Source organism: Microtus pennsylvanicus, chromosome 10, assembly GCF_037038515.1.
Source record: "Microtus pennsylvanicus isolate mMicPen1 chromosome 10, mMicPen1.hap1, whole genome shotgun sequence".
Taxonomy (NCBI): Eukaryota; Metazoa; Chordata; class Mammalia; order Rodentia; family Cricetidae; genus Microtus; species Microtus pennsylvanicus.
In genome coordinates, this window is record NC_134588.1 from 10,051,510 (window position 1) to 10,068,136 (window position 16,627).

General features: G+C 41.1%; 1 protein-coding gene across 2 annotated transcripts in view; it reads right to left on the reverse strand.

Moving 5' to 3' along the window:
* Cntnap5 (contactin associated protein family member 5) overlaps positions 1–16,627 on the reverse strand; it is a 964,156-nt gene that overhangs the window by 358,838 nt on the left and 588,691 nt on the right. For both annotated transcript variants that reach the window (XM_075987656.1, XM_075987657.1), the window contains exon 11: positions 10,072–10,178. In XM_075987656.1, the coding sequence (XP_075843771.1) occupies positions 10,072–10,178 (107 nt within the window). The remainder of the gene's footprint in view (positions 1–10,071; positions 10,179–16,627) is intronic.

The following is a 16,627-nucleotide window of genomic DNA, read 5'->3' on the forward strand; positions in this document are numbered from 1 at the left end:
GGGTCTCCATCATCGCATTAGGTGCCATGGAAATCTTAGCTGCTGCAAACTGACATTGACAGCTCTTCTGCTGACAGACTAATAAACTCACTTTCATGTCCTTCTTTGACAGTGAATGGTTTTATTTCTCTTTTATGTTCTGAACATATATTTACTTATCCAAATGTCCTATTTATCCTAGCATCTTAAAATTGGACACTCCTACAACTGTATAAGCTGGAGGATGGTTTACAAGCCTCTTTGAGAATTCATGGTACTTAATGTGGAGAGATTTAAGAGATACACTCTGAATGAAAAATTAGAGTCGCAGTCCTTTCAACCAATTAAAATTGGAAAATTTCTCTACATGGTGGTTAAAGAAAGCATAACACTTGCTCTGGGACACAGGATTCTGCTTTCACTTCCGCCAGGATAGAGATCATAGGAGGAAGTGTCAGTAAGATAAACTTTACAACTCTATTCTCTCAATGTTATTTTTTTTTTCACAAACAACTTTCTAAACCTGGTGCTGCTTTTCAGAAACATTCTCAGTGAAAGCCAATGTGTCTGACCTCAAAGAACAAGAGAAAGAGAAATAATTTAATTAGGGCATCCTTGTGTACATATATAATGTGAGGGGAATGTTGAATAAAATAGAGAATTAACCTGAAAGAGGAAGTAAGAGCTAGAATGAAGTGACCAAGTTGAAATAAGGTCAATAGTCAGGCAGGGTGGGGAATGGCTTGATATGATCAAGTAAAGACTGTGGCTCAGAGCTGCCCTGAAAGATTCAGAAGCCAGAGCCTGCAGGCCTCCCTTATGCAGTCCAGCAGATGTAATATGCATAAATGTAATGAAGAAGGAGTCGGGAGCTGGCTCCTTTGGTAAAACACATGCCATATGGGTACAGGGGTCTGAGTATGATCCCCTGAGCCCAAACTAAAAGAGTGTGCCTGGTGGGAGCCATTGTAGTCCTAGCACTGGGGAGGCAGAGGCATGTGGACCCCTTACAATCCCTGGGCAGGCAGGCCAGCCTGTTGTCCATTTCCCATGACAAAAAAGGTAGATGGCACCTAAGGAATGGGATCTAAGGTTTCCAGCTTCCAAACAGATGTTAATACCTACATATACAGATGTACATATACATTAACATTTCAGTTAATTAAGACTCATTCAAAACAACACAGTGATACAGTCAAGTAACTTTAAGAGAACCACAGAAATTTAACTTCAAAATTATCCCTGGGGCTAGAACACAGTAAAGTAAGCAAAGTAATTGCTCTGCAAGCTCAAGGACCTTGGATCAGATCCCCAGAACCAACTAAGCCTGGGCATAGCCATGCTCAGTCATGTGTGCCTATAACCCAGGCAATGAGGGTGTAGAGACAGATCCTAGGGACTTGGTGGCCATCCAGTCTACATGAAAGAGTGAACTCTAGGTTAAATGAGAGACCCATTCTCAAAAGAGAAGTTAGAAAGGGGTTGCTCTCTCTCTCTCTCTCTCTCTCTCTCTCTCTCACACACACACACACACACACACACACACACACACACACACACACTCATACACACACAGAAAGAGATAGGAAGAGAGAGAGATACACCTCTGTATGCATGGACATGAACACACACATGCCAAAGTGTGCATCAATACACAGACACACTGGTAATTCTTCATAAACAATGGACCCCACCTAATGTGATGTAGCCATCCTCTTTCTGGAAGGGGCCACAGTATTCAGGCTTTTGAAATTCAATGCCTTTAGCTCTCCATTCTGAACTGTTCTTCATCTTATTCTTTGTCTTTATACAAAAAAGAAGGCTCACGTTGTTCCTTCTCAAGGTTGCAGTGTGGACAAAATTATATAAATGCAGCAGGAACCACAGGAAGAGCTATGATCTGACTTGTCAGGGAGATTTCACGCCCACTGACTCATGAATTTATCTCAATAGCAATAGGGGCGGATTCTATTACTTTTTCCTTGAATGAGGCACCAGCAAGGCTCCAATTAGTAGAATAACTTGACACAGGTCACTGAGATGCAGTGTTAGAGAACTTCAACATGTGGTGAAATACTTTCTGGATCTTTTCTCTGAACTACAGTCAAGATGACCTACATCTGTCCAAGTGAACAGGTTGGCATTGATTTACTTGATTGACAATTTAACCAAAGGAATCAGTCATAGTTTAAAATGAAATTGATAAACTATTGATCAGTAACAACACTTCTATTCTCCTGCTTACTACTCTTTGATTTTTCCTACTTTAGCTGAAAATCTTCATGATTCACATCTTTGTACTGCTTCAAGGGGAAGATGCGGGAACTTCAAGTATCTGTGCCTCTTAGAAAAACAAACTTTTTGTTTTGAATTGTTTTTTTTTAAGTTAGCAGAGAGTATAGTGCCAGAGAATCCTCAGTATTTTCTGACCCACAGACAAGTGATGAGCTGGGAAATTTATGTAGATATTGTACTGAGCGATGACATTAGGAATAGTTTAAATAAGAACTGAAAAAAAATGGAGACTGAGGAGATGGCTCCCTGAGTTAAAACAATTCTTGTGAAAATGTATAAGGACTTGTATTTTAATCTCCAGAAAGAAAGTAAAATTCCAGGCAGGGCACACATGCACCTACACCTTCATCATTGGAGCAGAGACAAGAGTATCTCTGAGACCCACTGATTGCCATCTTAGATGCAGGTCCAATGAGAGAGCTTGCCTCAAAGGAATAATGTTCAAGTGTTGGAGCAAAACATCAGCCATACTTCTCTGGAGTGTGAACTCACACACATATGTATAGATGTCAGACACACATGCACACAGAGAAAAGACAGAGACACTGATAAAAATTAAAAAAAAAAGAGAGGTGGACAGGGTGATTGTGACATAGCACAGTGAGTCATTATACTCATTCTGAGTCAGGTTTCCAGAGAGATTTTAAAAAGTCATTCTTAATTAAACCAATCCATAGCCTACTGTGTATTCCTGAGAAATCTTAGGGCACAAGAAGTCAGCAGGTTCCATGAGACCATGGGTGCCAGGCATGCTCTGAGCTGTGTTTGTGTTTCTCCTGCTGATGACCACCCTATGCCAAACCCTCAACTAGACTGGGAAATTTATGCAGCAAAGCTGTTGACGTGGGATTTCCCTCTGCATGCTGTGATTACCATTAATAATAAAGAAACTGCTTTGGACCTATAGCAAGACAGATGAACAGAACTAGGTGGAGAAGACTGGACTAAATACTGGGACAAAGAAGGGCAGAGTCAGAGAGAAGCCATGTAGCCCCTCCAGAGAAAGACGCTGAAAAATTTCCCTGTAAGCCACAGCCTAGTTGCCTTACACAGATTAATACAAATGGGTTAAATCAATATGTAAGAGTTATCCAATAAGAAGCTAGAGTTAATGGGCCAAGCAGTGATTTATTTAATACAGTTCCTCTGTGATCATTTTGGGGCTGGACGGCCAGGAACCAACAAATGGCCTCCTTCAACAAGCTGCTCCAAAAGTTGGTTGTCTGGGAAACTGTCAATCGTTTGTGATCCAATAGCCATAAGATGTGGTCCTCTGTGAGTATGTCAATCATTTGTTGCCTATTTTATGGGAAATATTCATAAGTTTGATAAACTTGAATCTACAATATATAATCGGTAGAATTTAACATGGAACTATTAGATACTAGATACTTGGTTAGTTGCTTTCTGTGCATTTCTAGCCCCAAGAGTAACTGTGTAGAGGACTGTGTTCGAAGGAAGGAATGGAAGTTGGCTGAAGTCAAGATATTGTTTAATGGAAAATGCCACCTCCAACCTTCATCTACCTGAATCCAAAGGGATGATAAACCTCGCATATTTTATTCAACATGGATACATCTTCCAGAACACTTCATTTTATGTCTTTAATTGAGTATAAGTATGTGAAAGTATACCAATGGTGTGTGTGTGTGTGTGTGTGTGTGTGTGTGTGTGTGTGTGTGTGTGAGTGTGTGAAATTGTGTGTGTGTGAATGTCGACATCATGGCACACATGGGAGTTTACAGGACTTCAGATATCAACTTTCCTTCTATTTTACTTAAGACAGTTGTTTTTTTTTTTTTTTTTTTTTTTTTGCTGTGTACACCAGATTAGCTCGCTTGTGAGCTTCCAAAACTTTCCTATCTCTACTTCTCATTGTTCATCTGGTTTTATGTGGGTTCTGGTTACATTTCTGATTCTTGAGTGGCAGGTAATTTACCCATGAAGCTTTTCCATTAGCTTAGATTAGCTTTTAGTTAAGGGGAACACTGGGAATTTGCATTTCTTTGGCAAGTAGTCTTCCATTGATTAAAATATGTGAGAGAAAAAGTTCTCATTTTCTTGCTCATTGTACACAGTAAATATCAATGTACTCCAAATGATGTCACATCAACAACTGACTTACCTTCACTTAATTCTCATCTATAAATTTAGGATGATTTCTTGCTTCTATGAGCCAATATTTGTGACTACATTTCTGTGATGCTAATCTCATGCAGTCATTTGAAGCTAACTTTCTTGTGTCTTCAATAAAATAAACACAAGGTGGGGAAGACGATGGTGATGCATAGAGAAAGAGGAAGAAAAGAGCAAAAGGAACAAACCAGCAGGCAGGAGATGATGTGGAAGCTATAAAATGACTGATGTCTTCAAAGGGAGAAAGTCCATCCCTTACTCTGCCTACTTTATAAGTTTAACTTCATTATAGGTATCATTGACTCCCAGCAGGGAGGAAGATAATCTTCAAGAAATCTCTTTTTCCTATGAGACTAACAGAGAGAAGGGTCCACAAGAAACTGAGATTTCTATGGGAATTTCATGATGTGAGATGAAAAGGGCTGAAGGCTTACACAAGTCTGTGTGTCTAGGACAGAGATTTCATACTGTTCTGATAATTCATCAAACTGCTTTGCATGAGAAACTGAGACAAAGGTGAGGGTCAGGGCCACATCTCATCTAGGACTGCTTAGCTATGCATACATACTGCTGGTTCTCTCCTTAAACCTGCTCTTTATATTGGGACCCTGAAGAAGGATTACAGGTGTAGCTGGGTCTTCTTGTTGCTCTTCCCAGTGTGGCCACAATGATCAAGTCTCTCTTCTCTGCTCTATTTCTTGTCTTTTGAACTGGCCTGTTGGAAATGGGTGGACAAACCTAGCTTGTCAGGGGCTTCTCAGGTTTCAGAATTTGACCCTAAATGCTCTGGTAACAGGTAGGAAAACGCCTTCTAAATATTGGGTTTGGTTCTGCTTATGAATACAGGGATCTGGAAGAGGTCTTAGAATTTTCCCTATGAGCTGGGTGTCGGTGGCACATGCCTTTAATCCCAGCACTCAGAAGGCAGAGGCAGGCGGATCTCTTTTGAGTTCGAGGCCAGCCTGGTCTACAAGAGCTAGTTCCGGGACAGGAACCAAAAAGCTATGGAGAAACCCTGTCTCGAAAAATCAAAAAAAAAAAAAGAATTTTCCCTATGAATTTGGGGAAACTACTATGCTAAAAACCAAAATCGCCAGCAAAGCTCCAGGTGACATTAAAGTATGTTCAGTAAATGTCTATATGTACATTCTTATTTCTTTTCATGGAGTTACAAGCTCCTTCCAGGCAGGCCTGGGGACTTCCCCTCTAGCAGCCTTGCATACATGTTAATATTTTATTGAATGGGAATGAAAGGAACTAGCTTTTGTTGTTCCTAGGGGCAGAGACTAAAGTCAGTGTTTGCCTCACTTTCCATGTAAGGGGAAGATTCTGAATATTCTGAAAGATTTCCATTCTGACAGCACCTAGGAATGGCAACAGTCTGTTTTCTCAGACCAGCCAATGCCAATCACCCTTAGACTAGCTACGTCACCCTAGCTGCAGGAACAGATTCATTTCTGCTCTGCGTTTTTTCTTAGCTCATTGCAACTTTTCTCAAAGTTTCTTCAACATCCACCCAGTCATCCATAAACTGACACCTGTTATGGTCAGAGGTGATATGTGGGGTATGACTTACCAACTCTGTGAACAGGGCCCCCAAATTTCTTTGTTATGGGGACAGTTTCTAGCATTGCTTCCTTAATTCACTTTTAGCATTTTATCATCACTGCTCTGCTGTCCTATAAAAATGTATTCATCTGACAGAAAGGAACGACACTATTAACATTCAGGTACACACATGCTGCTGCTCACAAGTGTAGGTAGGTAACACTTCGGTGAGTCAGTTCTCACTGAGACTGAGATGTTTCTGCCTGTGCACAGCCTCTTCCAGACTACCCATTTCTGCCTCAGAAGCTACTGAGAAAGTCTCCCACCCCCCTTCTAATTTTGCTGCAGAAGTGCTAGCATGTTAGAGGCCCCTCCCCCACATTCAGATTTTCTAATGACTCCTCAGACTTGGATTTGGGTTAGAAGAGTTGTATGGCTAGCATTTTACCTGTGAAGCTGGGTCTCTCTCTGGTCCACCTAAATCTCTTCTCTCCCTGAGAGTGTTTCACTTGTCAAAACTAAGGAAATGGTTTTGTTGTTAATGGATTTGCTTTGCCCGTAACCCGTATACTAAAAAGCTGAATTTGATGGTGCGCACTTGTAATGTCAGCTCTGGGGAGGCTGTTATATAGAGCCCTGAGGTAATTGGCTAGCCACGTTAGCACACTTTAGTTCCAGCCCAGTAAGAGGTCAGCCTTACAAAACAAGGTAGACCACATATGAGTAGTTGATTTCTGCCCACCATATGCATATTCACACATGCTCATTCCCCCAAAGAGCACACGCACGCGCACACACACACACACACACACACACACACACACAACTTGTAACTTCCAGAACATACCGTTAGACCTCCAACACTTTATTGATTTAACCTTCTTAAGCAACCATACACATTCCAATTACAAACTTCCTTTTGATATTCCTGCAGTTTTTCAGCTACAGTGGTTAGTTCTCTAGACACAGATTGTGCCAGGCTTGACCAGTGGCATTATCACCTAAATTTCATCTCTTTTCTACATGTGTCCTCTTTACTCACACAGCTAATCTGCTTGCTGGGCCTTCAGTTATCCCACCAGCAGCTCCCCTTCTTGCCCCCTTTATTCCTTTCTCCTTCTTTCCCTTGCTTTTCTCCTCCCCTTCCTTCCCCTTCTGTTTCCCCTCCTATTCATTTTGCTCATTCTTTTTTCTCCTCTTCATTTTTCTCATCTACTTCAAGGTGAGAACCATCTGCCATTGGCATTGAGGGTAAAGAATGCCAGTATTGAGAAGAACTACTATAATAATGTCAGTGTATGAGCTAAACCTGAGATAAGGATATGAAAGGTACTTTGAAACAGATCTCGTTGTCAGAATTTCCTCACCATACACAACCATCCAGATGTGACTAAGAGGCCTGTTTTCCTATAAAGGAACTAGCAAAGCCTCCCTGCTCCTTGATGATTGTTGAGTCTGAGAGCCAGACAGCTTGATACGCTCCCAGTCGATATCTATCTATTGACTGCCCAAAGTGAGCAGTACTCCATCAGACTTGAAAGAAGGAAGCTGACATCCTTTTGTAAAGCTGAAAAATGACCTGAAAGGCTTTGTTAGGATGTCAGCAATCTACACTGTGAGGAGATTATAGAAGCCTGAGACATGGTAGAGAGACCCTGAATGTGCACCTGTGAATGCCACCAGAGAGAAGTTCAGCAGATCAAGGACAACCCCTTGATGGAAGGCAGACAGGGGCTGATGAGCAACTGCCCTGTCAGTTAGCAAGCCAACTCAATATGTAGCAATCATTAAATGCATGGCTACCGAAACCCAGTATTGCTTGAAAGAGCATGTGTCAAATGAGAAAGGACCACTTTGAGGGGACACTCAATCTACTATCATTCCAGCTATCTGAAAAAAAAATGTGTTCGAGACTCCCCAAGAGCACAAGTGATAATCTCCATTTCAATAAAAGATTGTTTGGCAAAATGATATGGTAAATAGTTTGATCTATTAAGTAATTCTAGCAGGAAAAGGAAAATAAGTCACAGAAAAGAACTGTGAAGTATACATTATCCCATGACTTTTGGAGAGTTAGAAGTATGAAGTTATATCTTTCACCCATGAGCGTGGGCTCAGTATCATTTCTAAGGAGTAATCATGTAGATAGTACATCTCATGGGGTTTGGAAGAAAGCTCAATTAGATGTGCTTGCTGTGAACAAGCATGAGCCCTGAACCTGGTCCTGAGATCTCATGCAGAATTGAAGCAGGAGTGCTGTGTACCTGCAACCCCAGAGCTAGGTAGCAGACAAGCAGGTCTTGGGGCATTGCTAACCAGCCACTGCAGCCAAAACAGTGAGTTCCCAGTTAGGCGAGAAGCCCCATCTTAGAGAAAATTAAGGAGAGAGGAAATGGACAGATGTCAGCCTCTGCCTTCTACATACACTAGTAAAATTGAGCACATATGCAGACTTATGCTCACACATACATACACACCAATACACATACCACAAAAGCAAACATAGCTGTGGACCATGCTACGACTCTTTGATTATCCTGCTCCAAACAAAATGACTCTCATCACCCCTCCTATCATTAGACTCCCCCTTTCCCAGACAGCTTCATTTCTACTTTCAAGTCACCTGTAGAGCGACTGGAGGATCTAATACACTCTAGGACCAACAAATGAGACAGCATGCCTGGAAAACTGAACATTAGACAAGCCAGATGCCTCAGCCACACCACTTATGGGTTTTTACCTAAAAAACCCCAAGTCAGTGTCTCATAAAGACGTGTACATCAGTACTGTTAGCAGCGCCTTTCACAATAGCAAAATATGGAACTTTCTTAGGTGTTTGCCAAAGGAGGAACTGATAAAGAAAATGTAGTTGATAGACATGATAAAACTCTTTCCAGTCCTGAACAGGGATGAAATTATGCCAACCGCAGGAAATGGATTCAGCTCCTTTTCAGAAGTGTGAGCCCAGCCCTCTTCTCCGGTCTCATCACTCGTTTTATGATTACTGTCCTCCTTCAGGTCCTGGGATCCTGCCCAGGTCCTCCAGTAGATATCATTATACTCCCTGGATCCACTTTTTCCAGTACTCTAAGAATCCTTTTCTTCTCTGCTTCTATAATCTTACTTCTTGTGGTTTGAAATCATTTCCCTCCTATCGGCGACAGTAGGGCAGTATCAGGTCAATGGAGTGTGAGAAGTAACTGTCAACCCCTCTTTCAATAGAAGCCTTTGAATAACCACGCAGGTTTGCTTCCTTACCGTGTGATTGGTTTCTTTAGCCATGGCAACATTCAGATGAGGAGACTTCTGCCATAATGAGGACAATGAGGAAGAAAGCCTATCAATGTCTGGGGCGCTTGTGGGCTAGCCATGTTGTAGTTTGAGGGTAAAATGGCTCCCACATGCTCACACTTGAACAGGTGTCCCCTGACTTGTGGTGCTGCTTGGGAAGATTGCAGAATCTTTAAGAGGTGGAGCCTCATCACAGGAAATGAGTCTCGGGGGGGTGGGGCTTGAAGCTCTACAGCTTTTCCCTATTTTCTGTTCACTTTCTGCTTCCTGATTGTGAATACAAAGTGACCTTTCAGGATGTCCGTTCTCTCTGCCTTGCTGACCCCCCTTGTAGACATGTCTTCCTCCTTTGTGATGGAATGTATCCTCTGGAGCTGTAAACCCAAATCAATACTTTCTCTCTTAAGTTGCTTTTGTCAGAGTGTTTTTACCAACTCAATGGGAAAATGAATAAGACGTACATTGTGCCACTTGCTACTTGTACCAGTGTAATATATATTAGTTACCTGTTGCAACAGTTTGACTGAAGCCATCAAGACAATGCCATTTGTCCCACAGCTCCCCTATATTCTTACAGCACCATCTCTCTTCTTTTTTAGCATACGTTCAATTTCACTTTGTCCTAATCTCATAAATCCACAAAATATATCTTCTGTCATTGAACTTTCCATGCATGATTTAGGATTTGAGATATAACATCCTATTGGATAATTCATGCTAAAGGGATAAACAATGCCCACACCACACTGAAGAGTCAGGGTCCCCACACTGCATTCCTTGAGCTGTGCCCATTCACTGTGGGCACACTGTGTGTGTACTCACAGTCGTGACAGGTGGCGCCCATGTAACCGGTGTCACTGCAGTTGCAGTGAAAGGTAGTCCAGGATTGGACACAGTGTCCTCCGTGTTCACAGTAGTTTGGCAAGCACCTAATGGGAGATAATGCATAATGAACAAAATAAACCAAGACAATTGCAACAGATTGAAGCAAAAACTTTGGGAGCAGCACTGAAAAACAGATTCGCTAAAGTCCTATAACTGTCAGAAATAAATGTGAAAACCATACAGATCTGCCAGCACTTCTGGGTAGTGGGGATCTCAGAGCTGGATTCTACCTCTAGTTAGAGTGTAAAGCTGTTGCACAGGGTTAAACAGAAGTGGGAGCACTCTATTGAACGCAGTGTTTATTGTGGCGCACAGTGCAGAAGGGTGATTACTTTATGTTTAAAACTGTGGAGGCTTTTGAAAGGAAATGAAGAAAGTAACAGTCGTGAAGATTACTGTCTGTGCTTCTTTTAGTTATGATGCCAAGAAAATTACAAATAGCCTGATTTTGATGGTGTGTACTATGGAAAACAAGATCCCAACATCTGATATGGTCATAACTTCATGCATATGATGAATGTAAAAGATAAACTGATAAAGCTCTGGTGACCTACCGCACACAGCACAGCAAGAGATGGACGGAGTGCTGATGACAGGTGCCCATTTGGTTTCGCTTGTCCTCAGGACCACTTTTCACTCCCATACCCTCTGAGGACTGATGTAAAGTGTGTTGCATTTTGTGAGATAGACCAAGAACTCTCCAGGAAAATAAAGATTTCATACAGTTTGGCTGACTTTAAGACTCTGTTACTTTGAACTAACAGAATCTTAATTTTTTCCTAGGAAAACCTCCAAGGTTGTGGAAGAAATAAATAGCTTAACCAGTAAAGTATTTGCTTTACAGACATGGGGACCTGAGCTCAATCACACAGAATCCATGTATATGATGGTACATGCTTGTAATGCCAGTGTTGAGGAGGCACAGGGAGCCAAATCCCTTGTACTCACTGGCTGTCTAAACTAGTCAGTTTGGTGCGTTCCAGATCAGTGAAACATCCTCGTTCAAGGATCCTCATGCAAGGTCAATGGTGCCTGAGAAACAACATCCAAGGTTTTCTGCTGGTCTCCACATACATAGGCACACAAGTGTCTCTTTACATACATCAACACAAAAACCTAGAAGTAAAGTAGGCATGCACACACACACAAACACACACACTACAGAGTTCTATCTTTATATAAAGACATGAAACCACAATTTTCCTATAATATACGCATTATGTTGTCAGTGCTATATTCTTCATATTCAATGTATATATGGAAGGAGAAGGCTTGCGGGAAGCTGTGAGAAATAGTGGCCTCTTTGAGCATAACTTTAATAAGCCTCCCACAGACCTTGCACTAGTGCTAATAAGCTCAATTTAGCACTGCAAATGTAGGCTACAGAGTCATTTGTCTATGGTCACTGAAAGAATCAATGATGTATTTCTGGAAGGGAAAAATGTATTTGGGAAATGGAAAAATCTAATATTCTTAGAATAAGGAGCAAAATGAGTGAGAACATGCTTAGTTGCTTTGCAGCGAGGTACATTTGGGACAAGTGCACAGAGATTAGAAAAGGTCATCTCAACACATACACTCAATAACAGATTTATAAACACAATTTGCTTATTGAAGAAGGCTGTTTTATGAGCATGATTTACAGATCAGAAAATATTTGTATTAATGTTGTTCTGTTTTTTTTTCTTCTCTCAGCTTGGCACAAATTCAGTGTTTTTGAATGGAAAACCGAAGGAAAGCATCCTAGAGCTGAAAGGGGGAATAAACAGCATGTGTGGATGCTGGTAGTCTCAGGCACAAGGCTATTGATTCAAATTGTCATGAAGGGTAGTTGAGGAGGTAGTTCAGTGGGTAAAGTCCTGGTAGTGCAAGTATGAAGAATTGAGTTCGAATCCCTGACAACCATGTCATAGTAAAGGTAAGACAGGCCACCAGTGATCCTTGTACCCAGCAGGCACAGACAGGGGATCCCCAGGGCAAGTTGACAAGCTGGGGAAAAAAGCCAATGGTGGTGTTGATTGGGGAATTCTGACTCTGGATACAAGGTAGACGTCAATGAGAGAAGATATCTTATGTCACCTCTGACCTCCACATGCATTCTCACCTGAAATAAGGTCAATCCACACACAACATTCACAACTGTTGCCTCCCCAACTCTCTCTCTCTCTCTCTCTCTCTCTCTCTCTCTCTCTCTCTCTCTCTCACACACACACACACACACACACACACACACACACACATGTAAACATTCCAGACAGATGTGACTGTACAGTCAATATAAATATATAAACTTTCTTGGCTTTCCAAGAGTCCAGACAAGCTAGAAGAGTGGGGTCTGACTTACAAAATATGGCAGATAAACCAGGAGACAGCTTGTCTATTTGTAAGACCAGAGTACAGAAGAATTTAAGGAGGTAACAAGAAGAGCTCAAAGAAAGCCTAAGATATGGAAGGAGAAGAAAATCAATAATGATAAAAAGAAAAAAAATTATGATAACTCAAAAATAACCTCCCAATTCAGTTGTTTTCTTGGTCCAGGGAGATGGCTCTGCCTCCGACATTGAGTACCAGAACACAAGTAAAAAAAAAAAAAAACAATATTGCCACATGTGTCCATAATGTAACCTCTGGGGAGGCAGAGACAAGCAGTTTCCTGGTGTTTACTGGCCTTCCAGCAGCATAGGCCCATTTTGTTGCTGGTGATCAGGGGAGTTTTCCATATGTAACTTGTCTTTGACAGGGCCTGGCAAATGGTTGATGTGGGAATTCCCTCTGTATGCTGTGATTACCATTAATCAATAAAGAAAACTGGCTTGGTCTGACAGGGTAGAATAGATATAGGAGGGGAAACCTAAACTGAATGCTGGGAGAGAGAGGGTGGAGTCAGGGAGAAGCCGTGTAGCCTTGTGGGAGACAGAAGCCGGAACTTTGCCTGTAAACCACGTGACGATACACAGACTAATAGAAATGGGTTAAATTAATGTGTAAGAGTTAGCAAATAAGAAGCTAGAGCTAATGGGGCAAACAGTGATTTAAATAATATAGTTTCTGTATGGTTATTTTGGTTCTGGGCGGCTGGGACAAATAAGCAGCCTCCTCCTGCAGATGGTTAATCTGGGTGAAAGGATTATAAGTAGAAAAGGATTTAAGATAATTCAGGAAAATGCAGCTTGCCAGTTTATTCATACTTTGGAAAATTTCACAGAAGAAATATGAAATTTGTGTTTTCTCTTAAAATCATATTGCCATGATCAAAACTAGTGGAGGATTACATACCAGCAAAGTCCTAGCTTATATCTTGATTGCTGTCTTTTTTCTTGAATTTAGCAGACTTACATTTTCAGCTTTCTAATGGTCAGCACCACAGAAGAACCTTCAACCTTAAAACAGCTACACCTGACTTACACATCTGTTGCTGACCTCTGCTTCTAGGGTCCCTCCAGAATTTTCCCTGTCACCTCTAATCATCACAAGTTTCCTAACAATTTAGCACAAGTCAGAGTCATTTCAGAAGATATAACTTCAATTGAGAAAATTCCTCAATCTGTTTGTCTTGTAGGTAAGTCAGTGGTGTATTTTCTCGGTAAACGATTGATATGGAAGAGCTCAGCACACTGTGGACTGTTCTACCTTTAGTAAAGAGCTCCTGGATTATAGGAAGAAAAATCAGATGGAGAAATCCGTGGGAAGCAAGCCAGTAAGCAGAATTCCCTTATGGTGTTGCTTCTACTACCATTCCTGCCTCCCAGCTCCTACCATGCTTGAGTTCCGCCTTGGATTCCTTCAACGGACTGCAACAAATAAACCAACTAAATCCATTCCTCCCCAGGTTGCCTTTGGTTATTGTGTTCTTCTGCAGCAAGAGGAAAAAAAATACAACACTTTTTGAAAGCTGCAGCCTCCTTACCTCAAAGCCATTACTGGTGATATGAACAAGTCCTACAAATCCTACTCTCTGTACCTCTGGAGACTGCCTGATCTGAATCACTAGGATCTCTCCCATGAACAGCTGAGGTTATCAGAGAACTTACACCCTTGACATCCCTGCTTATTTACTACTCAAAGACAGAAGATGCTTTATTGACTTGAAGGCCAAGACATTCCAATCACCTTCAGCAGATCTGTATTCTTCAGCCAAACAATGCTGAAAATGACAAATGGGTTTCTAGTGACCTATAATGTACTCACTTAACTCTTCAAACACCTCTGTTTGTTATATCTTTTCTATGTCCTCTCCAGCCCTGTTGACATCCTGGTTGTCCCTAAAGTATATTGCAGATGTTCCATTGTCAGACTATGTATGATTGCCACTGCACAGGTAATTCTTCTAGATATTTAGACCCATTCCTGACCTTCTTGTGTCTGCCCAAGTGTTACCTTTTCAGTGAGGACTATACCTATTGTTATTTACAATTGTAATGTGTTACCACTGAGGACCTCCAGTCTTCTTTCAGTGAGGACTATACCTATTGTTATTTAAAATTGTAATGTGTTACCACTGACTACCTCCAGTCTTCTTTCACTGCCCCATTTTTGTCTCCTAAAACTTCTTTTGTGTTCAATATTTGTTATTCACTTAGTGGTTTATTTTTATCTTAAGTGTGTGTGTGTGTGTGTGTGTGTGTGTGTGTGTGTGTGTGTGTGTGGTGTGTGTTTGGGCATGACTGTAGTTGCCTGGGAAAGCAAGAATAGGCTGATGCATCCCTTGGCTGGTTACTTACAGGGAGTTGTGTGATGTTGTATATAAGTACTGGGAATAGCAGCATGAAATCTTAACTTCTAAGCCATCTCTCTACTTCCTACACTTCCATTTGTTCTTTTTTTGTCATTTCTTTTCTCCACTCTCCTCCTTCCTATCTCACCCATTCTCTCTTTCTGTGCCAGTACATATGGTAGATGCATGTGAATGTGAACAAACACGTGTGGAGAGAAAATGGTGATAATCTTGACTGCTGATCTTCCATAGGTGCTGTCAGTTGTGAGCTGTTTATTTTTCTACTTTTCAATCTCTCTATGCCCTCCATTGAATGTGATGTGGGATTCCCCTCTGTATGCTGTGATATGTTTTATTACCAATGGTTAATAAAGAAGTTATTTTGGCCTATGGTAGGACAAAGTAAAGCCAGGTGGGAAATTTGAACAGAGATATATAGAAAGAGTAGGCGAAGTTGAGGAGACATTATGTATCTGCTGAAGTTGAAGGATGCCAGAACCTTACTGGTAAGCCACACCCTAGGGGCAAAACACAGATTAATAGATATGTGTTAATTTAAGATTTAAGAGCTAGCTAGAAATACATCTAAGCCATCAGCAAAACAGTATTGTAATTAATACAGTTTTTGTGTTATTATTTGGGTCTGGGCAGCTGGAAAATTAAAGCATAATCTCCGTGTGTGTGTGTGTGTGTGTGTGTGGTTTGTTTATTTCATTGGTTGGTGATTGAATGGTTTGGGGTTTTATTTTTCTACTTTTGTTGTATTATTTTGATTTTGAGACATGGTCTTTCACTGGCTAAGAACTCATCCAGTAAGTCAAGTTATTTAGCCTGTGAGCACCAGATATCTACCTTTCTCTACCTCCCCAATGCTTGCATTACAAGTGAGTACCATCACATCTGACTTATTTTATGATCAAACTCAAGTCCTCATGCTTGCAAGGCAAACACTTTACCCTCTGAACCATCTCTCAAACTCTCATTCACTTTACTCTCTCACTCTGGAGACTGTGCCTATCTGTGCACAATGTTTAGGATGTGTTTTGTCTGCTCCCTTTGTTAAATAGACCAAGATCCACAAGGCACTGCTTGTTGTCTATATCACTGCTATGATTTGGATTTTGTGTTGATGTCCCCCAATGTTTTGTCCTTAAAGTGGTACTACTGGGAGGTGGTAAAACTGTGGGGTGGGGTGGGGCCTGGTGGGATCTCGGGTATTTGGGAATGCATTTTTAGGAGGTAGCTCTCACTTAGCGCCTTAGTTCTGAGGGAAACACTGTTGTAATAGGAGCAAGGTCAGCCTGTTCCTGCTTCAACCATACTCACTTGCTAGCTTTTTCATGTGCTCATGCATTACTATCTACCCCATGAGCAGATGCAGCCAAGGGGAAGCTCACATTGAGGCATCTGGACTTTTCGCCTCAAAATCTACTACGTAAACCTTTTCTACATTCATAACATTTATGTTGGTTATTTCATTATGATAATCATTATGATAAGGTAAAACTAGATTAATACATTCACAAACATCTCCAAATAGTAAAGCAGTAAGCATTTAACAAATGACTATTTCATTGATTCTTTTTCCTGTTTTTCTTCCAGTTCACTGACTATTTTTGGATGGTGTCACATTTATATGGGTTGGCTTTGAAACTGTTAAGCATTTGAGAATGGCATCAAATTTCTGTGTTTCCTGCCATTAGGCTCAGTTTATGTGGGACAGGAAAGTGAACAATAGGTTTTATACATGCTAGTTTTATACACTTGCAACTTAGCTAC